The 16,992-nt window shown below is 49.1% G+C and overlaps 1 protein-coding gene across 2 annotated transcripts in view; it reads left to right on the top strand.

Annotated features, from left to right (window-relative positions):
• The window catches only part of epha10 (EPH receptor A10), a 108,079-nt gene extending 92,649 nt beyond the window's left edge, over positions 1-15,430 (top strand). For both annotated transcript variants that reach the window (XM_035531757.2, XM_081710876.1), the window contains 9 exons: positions 4,603-4,658; positions 6,560-6,685; positions 6,872-7,057; positions 9,973-10,034; positions 10,346-10,549; positions 11,301-11,453; positions 12,821-13,014; positions 13,515-13,682; positions 14,217-15,430. In XM_035531757.2, the coding sequence (XP_035387650.2) occupies positions 4,603-4,658; positions 6,560-6,685; positions 6,872-7,057; positions 9,973-10,034; positions 10,346-10,549; positions 11,301-11,453; positions 12,821-13,014; positions 13,515-13,682; positions 14,217-14,331 (1,264 nt within the window). In that variant the 3' untranslated portion in view covers positions 14,332-15,430. The remainder of the gene's footprint in view (positions 1-4,602; positions 4,659-6,559; positions 6,686-6,871; positions 7,058-9,972; positions 10,035-10,345; positions 10,550-11,300; positions 11,454-12,820; positions 13,015-13,514; positions 13,683-14,216) is intronic.
• Positions 15,431-16,992: the final 1,562 nt, after the last annotated feature.

The raw sequence follows: 16,992 nt of genomic DNA, 5'->3' as shown, positions 1-16,992 counted from the left end.
AATTTATCGAGCCATGCCTTAAACCCGTTGCGGGTGATAAATGATGCATGTGTGGAGGGGCCTTATTAAAGGCTGGAATATACATCAGGTGTGACTCCGCATCGAGCAAACAAAGAAAATGGCTGATACCTCAATTACAGCGGATTTAGACGCTGGCTCCCCTGTGTGTCCAATTCCACCAGAAATATGGGCTACACTAAGATAAAGAACCTTGTTCCCTGTAACGCGCGCGCACACACACACACAGAGCAAACCTGTGTTATCTCCAGTCATATGGATGGAATGCTTCTGTCAGGTCAAATCAGCTGAAACTGTGTTTTGGCAGAAGTGCCATGGCCCGAAGTCTCTCTCCTCACTGACTTCACTGCTCCTTCACTTTACTTTAAAACAGAGCACGCACGCACATACACACACACACACACCACACACACACACACCACACACACACACACACACACACACACACACCACACGCACACGCACACACACACGCACGCACGCATGCACACGCACACACACACGCACACACACACACGCGCACGCACACACGCACACACACACACACACACCCCACACACGCGCACGCACGCACACACGCACGCACACACACACACGCACACATACACGCACGCACACACACGCACGCGCACACACGCACGCACGCACACGCACACATACGCACACACGCACACACACGCGCACGCACACACACGCGCTCACGCGCACACACACACACATGCACACACACACACACATGCACGCACACACACACACGCGCACGCACGCACACGCACACACAGACACAGACACACACATGCACGCACGCACACACACACGAAAAAAAAACAACAACCACACACTCGCAGGCATACAGTGGCTAATGTAAAGGTGGTTGTGTGTGTGTGTGTGTGTGTGTGTGTGTGTGTGTGTGTGTGTGTGTGTGTGTACACGTTCATGGCTGCGTGCTTGGGGTTGGTTAGCTTTTAGTTAACTAGCTATGAGCTTAAGCATTTAGGTTTTCAGATCAGTTCATTCATAAAGGATTGATGCACTACACACACACTGCTTTTACAGTATGAGGCCAACTTCTGTTTTAATTGCATTTTGACATACAAAAGAATACATGAGTATATGCTACATCTCATTTATACTATATTTTCCCTCCGAATATGTAAATTTGAAATGGGAATACAAGTGACTGGATAATCAGTGTTTAACATAAATGTAAACACTTTATATAGATTAGCATATCAAGTGGATGTATTCATTTATTTGAATTTATATTCATTGTAATTTTTACATTTAAATGACAAAACAGCAATACATATTTAGTGTACATATACATGTATAGTAGATATATTTCTTTGGAAGCTGTACAGCACACACACACAATCCGAGCAGCCTCGAGCATGCTCACAAGAGACAACCGGCTACGGCACACTGCTGCCAGCCTCTTTATGAAGACGGCGGTCGCTCCACAACATCCTTGTTTTGTTTCTATTCCCTTTTTGCCCCCTCAAAACAAGACTGCAGCAAACTTAACCAAGAGTTCTCTCTCTCTCTCTCTCTCTCTCTCTCTCTCTCTCTCTCTCTCTCTCTCTCTCTCTCACACACACACACACACACGCTTCGATTCGCCTCCGCTGTGTTTTGGGCCAGTCAAGAGCTGGAGCAGACGCTCGGTGCCTTTAATGTCTGGGCCTCACACTGCCTTTTTCTGCTTCTGATTGGTGGGAGTCCATCCTCCACACGTCATTCCTCCGTGATGCCCCCATCTCTCCCACGCTGCGTTCACCTGTATCCTGTCCTTTAGCCTGACCCAACATCAGTGCTGAACAACAGCAGAAAACTACACGGATGCCTCACATTTCAGTGGCTGCGCTTTCACTCGCGTGGACTTGCTTCTCCGCTCCAGCAAATTTCTCCACTCTGTAATCGGATGGACACATGGAATGTTTTTCAACTTTCACATAAAAAAGAGCAAAAATGCAGTATAATTCAACATAAAAGCACAGGCACCAAAGATGTTCAGTGCATACTAGGAGCAATTACAGGTTTGGTGCAATTATCAGGTAGATCGTTCAACGCCGTTCAAGGCGATCGACCTGACTGTGGTGCGTTTGGAGGGAGTTTAGTGCAAGAAATGCAAAGGGTTTTCAAGGCCCTGATTGAGAATCTCAGCTCTGCTTCTTCTACATACCTTTCCCTGACGCGTCCGACACACTCCGAGTACTGCCGAGGACGAGCTGGGGTGGAAGAGACGAAAAGAATCTGAAATTTACCGTCCCTTTCTCCATCTGGGAGAAGGCGCTCCATCATATTTTATGCCTCCATTATCCGTGCGAGGATGTGCGTTCTCTTTTAGATCCACTAGTGGTGGTGGGGGGGATTTCCATCAAACCCCCAAACCCCCCGCTGCGGTTTTTGCAGAGGCTATTCTGATGCAGGTGGAGGCGTCAAGGCAGTGAAATTGCCCCACTCCAGAGCTAAAATGATTTCTACGTCCGTCCTGTTACCTCAAGGACGTTTTTACTCCAAGCCGTTTATAACTTTAGTTGGCGACGTTAACTGCCCATGGTGAGGTCACGGATCGCGTCTGACCAAGAGGCCTTGGCTTTGTCTGGAATTCAGTCATTCTTAAACAGAGCTGGTGGTGTGATGGGTTTGAATTTAGAACTCTTCTTGTTTCTTGATTGCTTTAAGTGTGATGGTAGGATGTGTGTGTGTTATGCAGTCCTGGACTGAAAACCCTGAGTAATCCCCAAATTCCAGGCTAATCGTGGACTACCTGGTAATCTGACCCTCCGAAATATTGCGGCTTCTTTTCTGTATTCAGTCACTTTTCTGAGTGATCAAACGCCTGAAGCTTTAATGTTGTCAGTAGAGGAGGAGGTGTGTCTCCTCCTGACCCCTCCCCGACTACCACAACTCACTGTCCCTGTGTTCCTCCTCCTCAGGCCTGCTTCAGTCCCCTAGAGAACACTGTGTGTTTGTGGGTGTGTGAGAAGGAGAGTATACACACACACACGTCCACACAAGTGGACGTCAGGCTTTTGAATTATTCTACCACTGGATCTGTCTGAGTCATTTAACAGTTCAGACCCTTGCAGAACTGACACCAACCCTGAGCAGCGTCATATTTTGTAATCAGATCAGTGGGCTGTCTGGCTCTAGCTAAACACGCCCACCTTTTAAACAGGAAACGTCTCCCACTGAAAGCACGTAGTGGGTCTGAACTCAGACCACTGGGCGCTTTTCTCTGTAAAAATGGCAGCCGACAGCTAAGGTGGCATGAGGGTCTTCCTAGCGGGATAGCCACCCCCCCACCCCCTGGTGCTCCGGGTCAGTCTTCCACCGCACACGGTGCCTCGAGTTCCTTTCTGTGGCAGTGTCGCGCAATAAAGAAAACCCCAGCTGCCAGGAGGCCGCCTCACACCCTAACCCCCCACCCCGCCCACCCCCTGCGCCGTAGTGGTACAGCCCGAGGGCACTCATTCACAAGCAGCGGCGTGGAGGGTTCTGAGCGTGCCTTGAGCATACGACATGCCCGCTCCCTCCCCCATATCTCTTTGTTCTGTGAATGTCTTTCATCTTGCCTGGTTCCTGCGCTCAGCGTTTGAGTAATAACGAGTCATTGTCCTAACGTCTCCATCCACAGGGTATTACAGCACTTGTTTCATTCAGCTCAACTTGAATTCAACATTGTCACAGTGACAGCATGGTCTTAAAGAAAACTTTCATAGACCAAACTTCCCCTGCCTGTTTACACAGAGCAGGTGCAGACCCACTCAGCGACAATTTTCAAACCGTGTTTACAGTCTAGAGGCTGGTGCATATCTTGTCTTGTGCTGAACACCTGTCTCAGTCCCCTCCCTCTCTGAACACCTGTCTCAGTCCCCTCCCTCTCTGAACACCTGTCTCAGTCCCCTCCCTCTCTGAACACCTGTCTCAGTCCCCTCCCTCTCTGAACACCTGTCTCAGTCCCCTCCCTCTCTGAACACCTGTCTCAGTCCCCTCCCTCTCTGAACACCTGTCTCAGTCCCCTCCCTCTCTGAACACCTGTCTCAGTCCCCTCCCTCTCTGAACACCTGTCTCAGTCCCCTCCCTCCCTCTCTGAACACCTGTCTCTGTCCCCTCCCTCCCTCTCTGAACACCTGTCTCTGTCCCCTCCCTCTCTGAACACCTGTCTCTGTCCCCTCCCTCTCTGAACACCTGTCTCTGTCCCCTCCCTCTCTGAACACCTGTCTCTGTCCCCTCCCTCTCTGAACACTTGTCTCTGTCCTCTCCCTCTCTGAACACCTGTCTCTGTCCCCTCCCTCCCTCTCTGAACAGCTCCCTCTCTGAACACCTGTCTCTGTCCCCTCCCTCCCTCTCTGAACACCTGTCTCTGTCCCCTCCCTCCCTCTCTGAACACCTGTCTCTGTCCCCTCCCTCCCTCTCTGAACACCTGTCTCTGTCCCCTCCCTCCCTCTCTGAACACCTGTCTCTGTCCCCTCCCTCCCTCTCTGAACACCTGTCTCTGTCCCCTCCCTCCCTCTCTGAACACCTGTCTCTGTCCCCTCCCTCCCTCTCTGAACACCTGTCTCTGTCCGCTCCTTGCAGACACTGCGGCTACAGCAAGGCCAACCAGGAGGGTGATGAGGAGCTCTACTTCCAGTGTGAGTATCTTAGTTCCCACCTGAGTGTGTGTCGTGTGTAGTTCCCACCTGAGTGTGTGTCGTGTGTAGTTCCCACCTGAGTGTGTGTCGTGGGCGTGGTCATAAGGGGGGTGGGGCAGAAAGACAGAGAGAGGACAGACCGGAGAGAAGCAGAGGAACGGGAAGGCCAACAGGGAAGAAGAGTCTGTGTGGTTATGTATGATGAAAGATTACATCCAAGATCCTGCACACTGCAGCTGAGAGACAGGCAGAAAAATGAGGGGGTGGGGGTTGGTGAGGAATGACTGAATGAGATTAGTGAAGTGTTAAGTGGCAGTGCATTACTGTCCCTTATGTGATTTAGAAACAGCCACACAATATATTAGCTGGTGTTGCACAAATGAATGGGAAAGAAACAAAGAGGGAGGGAGGGAGGGAGGGAGAGCAAAGGATTATTATGGTGAAGATGATACAGAAGTAGTAAAGTTAGTCAGGCGGCAAAAAGGCGAATGTTTGCCGTGACATTGCCCACTTTATCTCTGCTTCCCTGGCTCGCTCCTCACACCCAGATCATCTGTAGGGTCGTGCATGTGTGCGCGCGTGTGTGTGTGTGTGTGTGTGTGTGTGTGTGTGTGTGTGTGTGTGTGTGTGAGAGAACTCTCCAGAGTAAGTGTTTGGTGAATAATGAGCATCCGAGTGAATCCTGCAGCTGGGGAATTAAGTTTGCAGAAATGAACGCACACAAACACACATATGCGCACACACATGCACATACACACAAACATGCATACGCACAAACACACACACACACACACACACACACATTGTGTATTTTTAGTTATCCTGAGCAAAGCGCATCATTGTGCGTTTATGCCCTACAGAAATGCCAGCTGCATACGCAGGATTAATGCATTAACCTACATTACTGGTTTCACATGCCACGCACACACACACACACGCGCACGTAGATGTTGCGTCTGGCTCAGAGCTAGACTACGCAAAGCCGCGCGGAGGCAGGATCTGAGCTGTGTCAGGCAGGGGGGGCTTACGCACTGCGGGCTCACTCCTGCAGATAAGGTCTCCTCCGTCTCTTTGTCCACCCGCTCCAGACAGCTTCATTTACTCTGTGACTGATCTGCGGCTATCGGCTCCGGATCAATAATCCTTTATGACGCAGTGAATTGGAGGCCCATGCCCTGTCCTGGTCGATTATATTAACTACATGTGATCTCGTATCAGATTCACACCTCACTTCTCCCTGCCCCTGGGAAGCACACAGGGGGCCTCCGGGGGCCGCACGCCACCTTGGAGAGACCGAGGGGCCCCGACTCTGGCCGTGGAGTGCATGGACGGTCCAGCTGAGCTCTGACGCACCTACTTAACCTGCACGTTAAAATGGTAAACTGGAGAAGGTGTGTTAAAGCAGGACTGTACAGGACTGGGCAGGTCCATGTGGGACTTTGGCACTCAAGGACCAGGTTGTGGGAAATGGATGTCCCCTGAGGTACAAAACCTTCATTCCAGTTTTCTAAGCAGACAAACTTAATGTACAGTCAGGGCCGCAATTAACACGTAAACCATATCTGGTTAAAAGCTTTAATTGGGAGTGCACACCACGTGCATACTAGGGTCAAAAAGCATGCTGTTGCCAGGAAAGGTTGCTATGGTTTGTGCTGCGCTGTACGAGAGCTAAACGCATTGAAATTTGGGAAGGTCATTTTGATGTTGCCGTCTTTTGAGACTGCAGCCCCGAGAGCCAACAGCACTGCGGAGTGTGGCCGCACCCCTGTCGTGCTCACCGGCCAATGAAATTGCCAGGCTCCTCGCCAGTCTTAGCAGGGGTGCTAGGGCAGAGAGCGTCCTGTTATGTGGCAGAAAAATTGTGACGCGACTGAGTTTGTTCCCGCTGGCGCCCCCTGCAGTCAAGATCCCGACAAGGCGGACCTACATCGACCCCGAGACATGCGAGGACCTGCTACAGGCGGTGCACGCCTTCGCCAAAGAGCTCGACAACTCCACCATCAAGATCGAACGGATCATCCACACAGGTGAAGCCTCCCTCCATCACCCCTGTACCAGTTAAACCAGTGGGGGTGGGGTTGGAGGGTGATGGTGTTTACATTTAATCCCGAACCAACCTGTGTAGATCGTAAATGCGCAGAAAACCTCGTTGTCTCTGTGTCCTGCTAAAAGCATGCGTATAGTAACCGTGTGCTCTCTGACGTCCCCTGCAGGGGACTTTGGGGAGGTGTGCCGTGGCTGCCTGAAGCTGCCCAGCAAGCGGGAGCTACCGGTGGCCGTGAAGAGCCTGCGCGCTGGCTGCTCGGAGCAGCAGCGGCGGGGCTTCCTGAGCGAGGCGGGCATCTTGGGCCAGTTCGACCACGCCAACATCATCCGCCTGGAGGGCGTCGTCACTCGAGGTGAGCGGGGGGCCGGAGGGGCAGGCCGGAGAAAGACGGGGGACGGGCGGGGGACGCGCCAACTCGACCCCCTGCCGAGTAAGGAGAAAGAAAACCCAGCCGAGTCTGACGGATGGCAAGCGTGTTGACACCCGAGCGTAAACGTGTGCCGTGGGGGGGGAACAAGGGATGGATGTAACGAAAGGCAGGAATGTAAGCAGAGGGAAGCGCATGCAGGTGTGCGTGATGGCGTCTTACTGCCGCTAAAGGCAAAGACAGAGGACAGGCTGAAGAGGCCTGAGGACATAATCAGAGCGGCAGAGCAGCGCGTACGCTGGGATGGACGGGAGTGGCGCTCCGAGGAGACCAAATAAGACGGGTGTCTCGCTCTTTTTCTCCGCTCCTCTTCTCTCTGAGCGTGTGTGTGTGTGTGTGGGGGGGGGGGGTCACCAGTTGTTGTGAACTGGAAAGTAATATTAGCAGTGATATTAGTCAGGGGCCTTGTGTATTGGAGAGGTGGAAGACAGGCAGATTCAGAGTCTCTCTGTTAAATGTGATCCATCTGGTTTGGTCTGCTAAGAGCACCACTTCTGCTGCTAAGTGGGTTTGGGTGTGTTTTAATGAACGTGATTTGGTATTGATTTGCACAGAATGATAGAAATGAGAAGTGAAAAGAACTGTCTGTGTGTGTGTGAGTGGGACTGTGTGTGTGTGTGTGCAGAACTAAAGAGTATGTATATGTCTGACTTTGTTATCCAAGTGAGCTTACACACACAGCTACATGCACGCACACGCACACATTTAGGTCTCTGTTGATAATGTCGATATTGTTGTTGTGAATGCACAGTGATGCTTAATGGATTAACCCCTGCTAAACCAAAGCAAGTGGAGATGAGTTTGACTCCTTGAGATTGTGCCCATGTGTGTGTCTGTGTTTGTTCACCTATATATGTGTGTGTGTGTGTGTGTTTGTTCACCTGTATATATGTGTGTGTGTGTGTGTGTGTGTGTGTGTGTGTGTGTTTGTTCACCTGTATGTGTGTGTGTTTGTTCACCTGTGTGTGTGTTTGTTCACCTGTATATGTGTGTGTGTGTGTGTTCACTTGTATATGTGTGTGTGTGTGTTTGTTCACCTGTATATATGTGTGTGTGTGTGTGTGTGTGTGTGTGTGTGTTTGTTCACCTGTATATATATATGTGTGTGTGTGTGTGTGTGTGTTTGTTCACCTGTATATGTGTGGGGGGGTGTGTGTGTGTTTGTTCACCTGTATATGTGTGGGTGTGTGTGTGTGTGTGTTTGTTCACCTGTATATGTGTGTGTGTTTGTTCACCTGTATATGTGTGTGTGTTTGTTCACCTGTATATATGTGTGTGTGTGTGTGTGTGTTTGTTCACCTGTATATGTGTGTGTGTGTGTGTGTGTTTGTTCGTGTGTTTGTTCACCTGTATATGTGTGTGTGTGTGTGTTTGTTCACCTGTGTGTGTGTTTGTTCACCTGTGTGTGTGTTTGTTCACCTGTATGTGTGTGTGTGTGTGTGTTCACTTGTATATGTGTGTGTGTGTTTGTTCACCTGTATATATGTGTGTGTGTGTGTTTGTTCACCTGTATATATGTGTGTGTGTGTGTGTGTGTTTGTTCACCTGTATATGTGTGGGGGTGTGTGTGTGTTTGTTCACCTGTATATGTGTGGGGGTGTGTGTGTGTGTGTGTTTGTTCACCTGTATGTGTGTGTGTTTGTTCACCTGTATGTGTGTGTGTGTGTTCACCTGTATATGTGTGGGTGTGTGTGTGTGTTTGTTCACCTGTATATGTGTGGGTGTGTGTGTGTGTGTGTTTGTTCACCTGTATATGTGTGTGTGTGTGTGTGTGTGTGTGTGTGTGTGTGTGTTCACCTGTATATGTGTGTGTGTGTGTGTGTGTGTGTGTGTGTGTTTGCCTGCAGATATCCTCATACGTAGCCCTGCTACAGATGTGCAGCATGGTGTAGATTCCATTATGATTGGCTATGGTGTTTTTTAAAAACAAAACAAAACAATTATGGTAAATAATTCAGATGGCCTAAAATTGCCAGTGGGAGGGTGAAGTGAGGAATGACAAATAAACTGACCAATCTGATTGTATAGCTCAGCCCCATACAATTTGGGAAGTCTCGGACACACAGACTAAAAACCGTTCAGGTGAAACGCGGACGGGTGGAGGCCTAACTCTAACCACTCCCCTGTGATTTACCTCCTGCACCTGCAAATCTTTTCTCTCCTGTCCTAACTCCTCCGCCCCCACCCCGTGTTGAGTCTTGGTTCCTCTCAAGGTTTCTTCCTCGTGCTCTAGGGAGTTCTTCCTTGCCACTGCCCTTGGTTTGCTCACTGGGAGCTTAGTGTGAAGCAGCTTTGTAAAGCGCTATAATAAAAGAACAGTCTGGAGTGTAATGGAGGAGAGTGGTGTTGGCCAGGGGCGTGGTCTGAGGGGCGTGGTGTTGGCCAGGGGCGTGGTCTGAGGGGAGTGAGTCTCCCGGGTTCTGTTGGATGCCCATTTAGGCGCTGGTGCCCACTCAGACAGCCTCGCAGTGTGGGTGACTGAGAAGCTCTGTCTATCTCAGCACAGGTTTAGAGTGTCTCATTATGTCACTGTCTCTCACTCTCTGTCTCTGTCTCTGTATCTCTCACTCTATCTCTCTCTCTCTCTCGATACTTAATGGCCCTTACACACACGAACACATACACACACGAACACACACACATACACACACGAACACACAGTGTCTGGGCAGGTCTGTCGGCAGTTGCCTGCTGTCAGGGTGAGAGGGTGTGATAGGACAGTGGTGTGTGTGTCAGTGACCAGCATGTGGGCCAGGCTTTCAACTTTCACAAACACACTCTGTTGACATACCAGCACTATTTCTCACACTGTGTTTGTGTGTGTGTGTTTCTACCTGCAGGTAACACTATGATGATTGTGGTAGAGTGTATGGCCAATGGGGCCCTGGATTCCTTCCTGCGGGTTAGTAGGAGTGTGTGTTTGGATCTGTTCTGTTACTGCTCTCTTACGTTCTTCTGTTTTATGTATTTATCATCATCATTCCCATCACCTTCCTCTTCCTCGTGTGAGTTTCCTTTGTTTTAGCTTTGTTTAGCTTTGTTTTAGCTTTGTTCACATTCATGATAAATTTTTTAACTAGTTTTTTTGTTGTTGTTTTCTGCCTGCTAGTTTTGCAGTTTTCTTCAAAAGAGTCTATTTTGCTGTTGTATTTTTTTAAGGGTCTAGAGTTTAAATTAGTTCAAGTTAAAGTCTGTGCGTGCATGTGTACGCAGAAACACGAGGGTCAGCTGAGCGTCCTGCAGCTGGTCGACCTGCTGAGCGGCGTGGCGTCGGGGATGAAGTATCTGACTGAGATGGGCTTTGTGCACCGCCGCCTGGCCGCCCACAAAGTGCTGGTCAGCAGTGGCCTGGTGTGCAAGGTGACTGGCTTCCGGCCCCTGCAGGAGGACAAGATTGAGGCTGTCTACACCACACTGGTGAGTGGGCCCCTAAGGCTATCTACACCACACTGGTGAGTGGGCCCCTAAGGCTGTCTACACCACACTGGTGAGTGGGCCCCTAAGGCTGTCTACACCACAGTGTTGAGTGGGCCCCTAAGGCTGTCTACATCACATTGGTGAGTGGGCCCCTAAGGCTGTCTACATCACACTGGTGAGTGGGCCCCTAAGGCTGTCTACATCACACTGGTGAGTGGGCCCCTAAGGCTGTCTACACCACACTGGTGAGTGGGCCCCTAAGGCTGTCTACACCACACTGGTGAGTGGGCCCCTAAGGCTGTCTACACCACACTGGTGAGTAGGCCCCTAAGGCATTGTATGCCACACTGGTGAGTAGGGCCCTAATGCTGTCTGCAGCAGCTGTGTGGTTTTGCACACACGCACAAACACACCCACGCACGTGCGCATGCACACACACACACACAAATTATCATGCTTCTGAACAGCCATTGGATAAATTTAGATGTTTGGAAGGGCCTTTGTGTTGTATTGATGCACATAAGGGGTGTGTGTGTGAGTGTGATTGGGCACATGTGTCTGGCTACACAGCATTGACACACTCTCTTGCTACTCTGTATACTTGCTACCTTTGTATTCTGGGTATAAGTACTGTCTTAACAACAGTGTGAAACGGTGTGTAGAAATTATTTATAATCAACAAACAAGCTTTAAACTTTCCACTTGCTACACCCACTACTGTGTCTCCCCCCACCACACCCCCACCCCTCAGCATGCTGGGAAGAGTGTGGTGCTGTGGACTGCCCCAGAGGCCATCCTATACCACCGCTACAGCTCTGCCTCCGACGTCTGGAGCTTCGGCATTGTCATGTGGGAGGTGATGTCGTTCGGCGAGAGGCCCTACTGGGATATGGGCAACCAGGACGTAAGCAGCCGCGCTCTGCGCCCTTCGTCTTCTGCGCTCGCTCCCTCACTTACATCCTTCTATGTTGTGTTCATCTTCTCTTTTTTTTTTTTGCCCGCCATCCATCTGAATGCCCTCATCCCCCCCCCCCCCCCCCAAGCTTTCTGTCCGTCCCTGTCTCACACACGCTCGCACGAGCGGTTGCTCGGGTGGGGGTCGCGTGGAGTCATAAACCTCAAAGCAGAGAGACAGAGACTGAGACTGACTCTTTGAAGGGCTCTCGGAGAGTTGGGGCTTTAGAGGTGTCTCAGCGTCGTGACCAATCAGAGTCACCGTCTCCGGGACGTGAGGGGCGTCACGCAGCTCCGTGTTGAGCGCTAACGTCCTCCAGCAGAAGCATCTCCTCCAGTCACTGTCCAGACACTGTTATGTTGCAGTCCAACAAAAAAGGGAAAAAATTATATTTATTAAAAAATAATACTTGTAGTGTTAAGGAAGCTGAACATTCTCTAAAAGGCTTATAGATGAGAGAATGTGTGTGTGTGTGTGTGTGTATGAGAGAGAGAGAGAGAGAAAGGGAGAGAGGGAGAGAGAAACTCACATTAGGGTGAGGAATGATGAGGGTACGGTAGTAGATTAGTGCAGGGGATCAGATCTGACGTGACACTTTCAGGACGTGATTTTTTTTTTTTTTTTTTTTTCCATCCAGTGAGAGACAGGGCAAGAGGGAGTGAGAGGGTGAAGGAGAGAGAGAGGGAGAGAGAGAGCGAGAGGGAGATAAAGTGGGTACAAGGGGGGGGGGGCTTGAAGGGGTAGACAGAAAGAGAGATGCGTTGCCAGAAGAAGAGCAAGCAGCTTTAAAAAAAAAAAAAAAAACACGTGACAAATCGCCTCGTTGTCCATCATCAAATGCCGCAGTGTCGTCTGTGCTGTGATTATGATTTCCACGAGACAAAAGGAGCCCGATCACTCCCAAGTAGAGGGGAAACGGCCGCGCGGATCAGTCAGGCGGCTCCGTATCAGCGGGCGCGGGGAGAGCGGGGCATGTGGTCACTGGAGCGTTTCAGAGAGGGTAATTACTTTTGCTTGGCCCTCAGTCGCCGCGCCGGGTTCACTCGCTCGCCTCTCGATGTGGCTCTCTGTCAGAGCAGTGCGGTGCGGGACGCGGACGCCGCGGCACAGTCGGATGAGCCCCTGACTGAGCAGGTCACTTAAGGAGGCACACGATCCTGCCTTCTAAACCACGGAGATCTCCAGTAAAGCGACGTGTTTGCCAATCTGGACAAATTATCCACACACGTCATGTTTGCTGAATTGTGGGGGGGGGGTGCTTTTGGGCGTGCTTATGTGCTTACATGCGTGCGTGTGTGTGACGTGAATGCTCCAAGGTGATCAAGGCCATCGAGGACGGCTTCCGGTTGCCCGCCCCCCTCAGCTGCCCTGCCTCCCTGCACCAGCTCATGCTGGACTGCTGGCAGAAGGAGCGTGCGGAGCGGCCGAGCTTCACGCAGATCCACAGCGCCCTCAGCAAGGCCGTCCGCAGCCCCGACGCCGTCGGCCAGTCCGCCACGCTCGCCCGCAGGTACGCCCGCCGGCCCACTCCAAGCAGCTTGCTTGGGTTTAATCGCCCCGATTCCCTTGCTAGACAGGGAGGGCAGATTCAGAGCTTAGCGCATTTGTGTAGGTCACGGCCATGCACGGCTGCTCCTGGAGATCTGACTCCTGCTGTTAGTTCAGGGCAGAAAGAAATATAACCGTGCCAGTGGGTCTGAAGGATCAGGGCCGATCTCAGCTTTAGGTCCCCACACTTAGCTCCCAGTTCGGGGATACAAATGATGGATCTGTGTTTTAATGTGTGACCAAATTAATAGTGTGCATGTTTTGAATATTACTTCCCCATGCATATACGACAATGTTAATACAGAATGAGGTGGATAAGAGACTATTTATCAGAGCTCTAGCCATTGGGGTCCAAAGCGAGCATAACCTGGTGTATTGCTGCGTGCTGAGTACGTGGATCCGTTCTAAAGTGAACGCAGCATGTTTTAGCCACGCCCCCTCTCTGTCCGGCCCACTCTGCAGAACCCTGGGCTCCTCCTCCATCTCTCTGTCAGAGAGGCCCTTGCCCACGTTTCCCTCGTTCAGCTCTGTGGGTGAGTGGCTGGAGGCTGTGGATATGGGTCGCTACAAAGACAACTTCACCGCCGCTGGATACTGCTACCTGGAGTCGCTCGCTCGCATGAATGTCCAGTAAGAGCTTGCTGTCTCTGTCTGTTTCTCTATATAACACACTCTCTCTCTCTCTTTTTCCCTTTCATGCTCTCTCTCTCTCTCTCTCTCTCTCTCGTTGCTCTCTCTTTTTCTGTGCAGTTTTTTTGTTGTTGTTTTTTGCTTTTTGTTTTTTTTTGCTGTTTGTTTTTTGTATTGTATTTACAGGTATTTTGTGTGGGAACAGAGTGTACACAGTAACTGCAAGTGTGTGTGTGTGTGTGTGTGTGTGTGTGTGTGTGTGTGTGTGTGTGTGTGTGTGTTTAACGTAATATCTACCAAGCTGATGATCACTTTGTGTGCCATGTGCTTGTTTGGACTTGAATTTGGTTGCTTGTTATACGTGAATGTCAATATGTGAAGTATGTGTGTAATGCTAAAATTGAGCGTGTGTGTGTGTGTGTGTGTGCGTGCGCACGTGTGTGTGTGTGTGTGTGTGTGTGTGTGTGTGTGTGTGTGTGCGTGCGCACGTGTGTGTGTGTGTGTGTGTGTGTGTGTGTGTGTGTGTGTGTACAGGGATGTGTTGAGTCTAGGCATCACTTCTCTAGAGCACCAGAAGCAGATTCTGGCAGCCATTCAGACTCTCAGAGCACAAGTCATCCAGATGCACGGTCGTGGAGTGCAGGTCTAACACACACGCGCGCACACACCACACGCGCACACACACACATGTAAACATACACACTCTCTCCAGAAGGACAAGAGAGTGATCACTGAGTGGAGAGAGTCATGTGGACCTCAGTTCGCATAGTGACCTAGCAGGAGGTTCACTAATGAGGAGGTGGGAGGGGAGACATGTCCCACATTTCTTCCTCTTTTTCGTTCTGCCCTCACTCACCTTTACTCAGTACAAATCCTGGGTCTTTCCAATCCCGTGAAGAGGACAAACTTTGAATAAGCCTGTTCCCAGGAGCTCAAGCTCGTGGATACTCGAGGCCACTGCTCTCCCTGAGGAGCAATGGTTCAGTCCATGTTCCCCTGTCGATACTGGGCCCTCTGCTCCAAAACACTGTCCTGTTTACCCTTGCTGACCTGAAAACAATGGATTAGCTTTGTACTCCCTACCACAGCACCAGGGCTCACTGACCTGCGCTGATCTGAGAACAGATCTAAATGACGGCACACGGCCCCAAACGCGGGTGGTGAACTAGTGGCTCATGTCACTTAGCAGCCATTGGACCAGGAAGCATGATGTCCGGTTATATATTCTGCGAGCAGCAGAAGACAGTGCTGAGAAATCAGAAAACAAAGCTGTGTAAATCTTACTTCCTCCCGAGCGTGTTTCCATTTGTGTGTCTTTGTCGTTGTCACTGTGGACCACAAGGTTGTCCAGGTTTTTTTTCCCTTTTTTTTCCAGCAATTGATGCTTCTGTAGAAACCCTAAATGTGTGTGTTGAACAGAAATTAATTCCACAAGTACTGACATGTAGAATTCTATATTTTATTTTCTATTATTATTATTGTTATTATTATTATTATTATTATTATTATTATTATTGTTGTTGTTGTCGTTGTTGTTGTTATTATTTCATCTTCAGCACAGGAGGTGCTTGCACTGTAAAGTTCCAGACTGCCATTCGTGTGGTGTGTCATATTTATTAGTATTTATTTCCACGTTTCTACCACATTTGCTAAAGCTCTAATTAAAAGGACTTGGCAGAGGACCTTTTTTATGTGTAAGAATGGAAATGAAAGTATAACAAGGCAAAATAAAAAGTATCCTGATGTAATGTTGTTTGATTATACATTTTCACCATGACCTTGGAATATTTTTTTTTTACGCACTTTCAGAGGTGTATGGTTGCTCTGTTGGAGGCAGTAAGCATGTATGTACGTACACTCCTTCACACACACACACACACGCACACGCGCGCGCGCACACACGCACAGAAACGTACACTAACATTGCACTTGTCTGATGCATTCGGACAAAACCAGTACTTGATGTTGCCATTTTGTAATGCGGACGAGGTCCTCACAGAGGAGCTGTGTTTAATGTTCTAGTATGAATGACTTCTGAACCATCGCTTTTTGCTGTGTACAGTGCTGTGTGGATAAGGAGCAAGAGTGCGAAGCTGAAATTCTGCCTCTGTAATGTAAACAGTAATATACCAATCTCAGACCTGCTGATTCCCATCTGACGGTGTGAACAGTTTATTCCAGTTCAGATTCACATGGAGATGTGACAGCGCCTACATCTCTGGATCCATCTGGATTATATGACTTAAGTGAAGTACAAAACATACAATAGGTACAATCAGCTTTGATCTCTTCAAAAATGCATACTATGTGTTGTCTCTACACACACACGCACGCACGGACACACACACCACACACACACCACACACACAGTATTGTGCGAACATCCATTTACTCTTTACCCTAGACTGTATCCTCTCTGTGCATTTAATATATATTCATGATCTCTGTTTGATACTGTAAATATGTACTTGAAAATGCAATCTATTTTTATAATTAGTTTGAGACAATGCGCTGAATATAATATCTTCTCACTGTGTTCAAAGGTTTCATTGTTTGAATTAGGAAAGTAGTAGAGAGCTTGGGTATTTGGAATAACCTTTTGGGTTTTTTTTGATGATTTTTACCTGTTAGATAACAGATGGCTGTTGCAATATTGAAATGTGTTATTAAAAAATGCCATGCAAGCATTCACGGGTTGGGTAGTTTTTTTCCTCTTTCATTTGCTTCAGTGTGTTTGCAGGAATCTCACCATATGCGTCTCCCTCCCTCAGAATGTGCAGTTCGGCTTTTCGTTTTTCTGTGATGTGACTGATTTTCAGTCTCTCTCTGTGCCTGATCTTCTCCTGTCTTTGCATTAGCATTTGTATTTTAAAACTTGTGAATAATATCTTCCCTCAGTGAAGATGTTGGTGTTTGAATGGCATTTTGTGAAATGCCTCTAGAACTGCTTGTCCCTGGTTTGAGTTTAATTTATTTATTCATTTATTCACAACACCTTATTTCAACTGCAGACTAATGAATATATTTAGTCTTTGGTTGTGATTTTGGAATAGGCCACCAACACTGTACTTATTTTTTATTTATTATGTAGTTGGAGCGATTCGTGTAAAACATGGCGTTATAGCATACACTGGAATTGTATGCTGCGACTACATGGCAGCTGAAACAGCTGAAAACCTGAGCCATTTTGTTGAAGAAAATTTGGCGAAACTCAAGGAGAATCTCAACATGTCCCGTAGTTTCAGAATCATCCTAGAGGCAGTGGAACATTCTCCAGCAGAGTTTCTAGTGCTTCCATCCGAGCTGTTTT

The sequence above is a fragment of the Electrophorus electricus genome, chromosome 3 (genome assembly GCF_041902795.1).
Source record: "Electrophorus electricus isolate QZ-2024a chromosome 3, ASM4190279v1, whole genome shotgun sequence".
In the NCBI taxonomy this organism is placed as follows: Eukaryota; Metazoa; Chordata; class Actinopteri; order Gymnotiformes; family Gymnotidae; genus Electrophorus; species Electrophorus electricus.
This window is presented reverse-complemented; position numbering and strand designations above follow the sequence as displayed.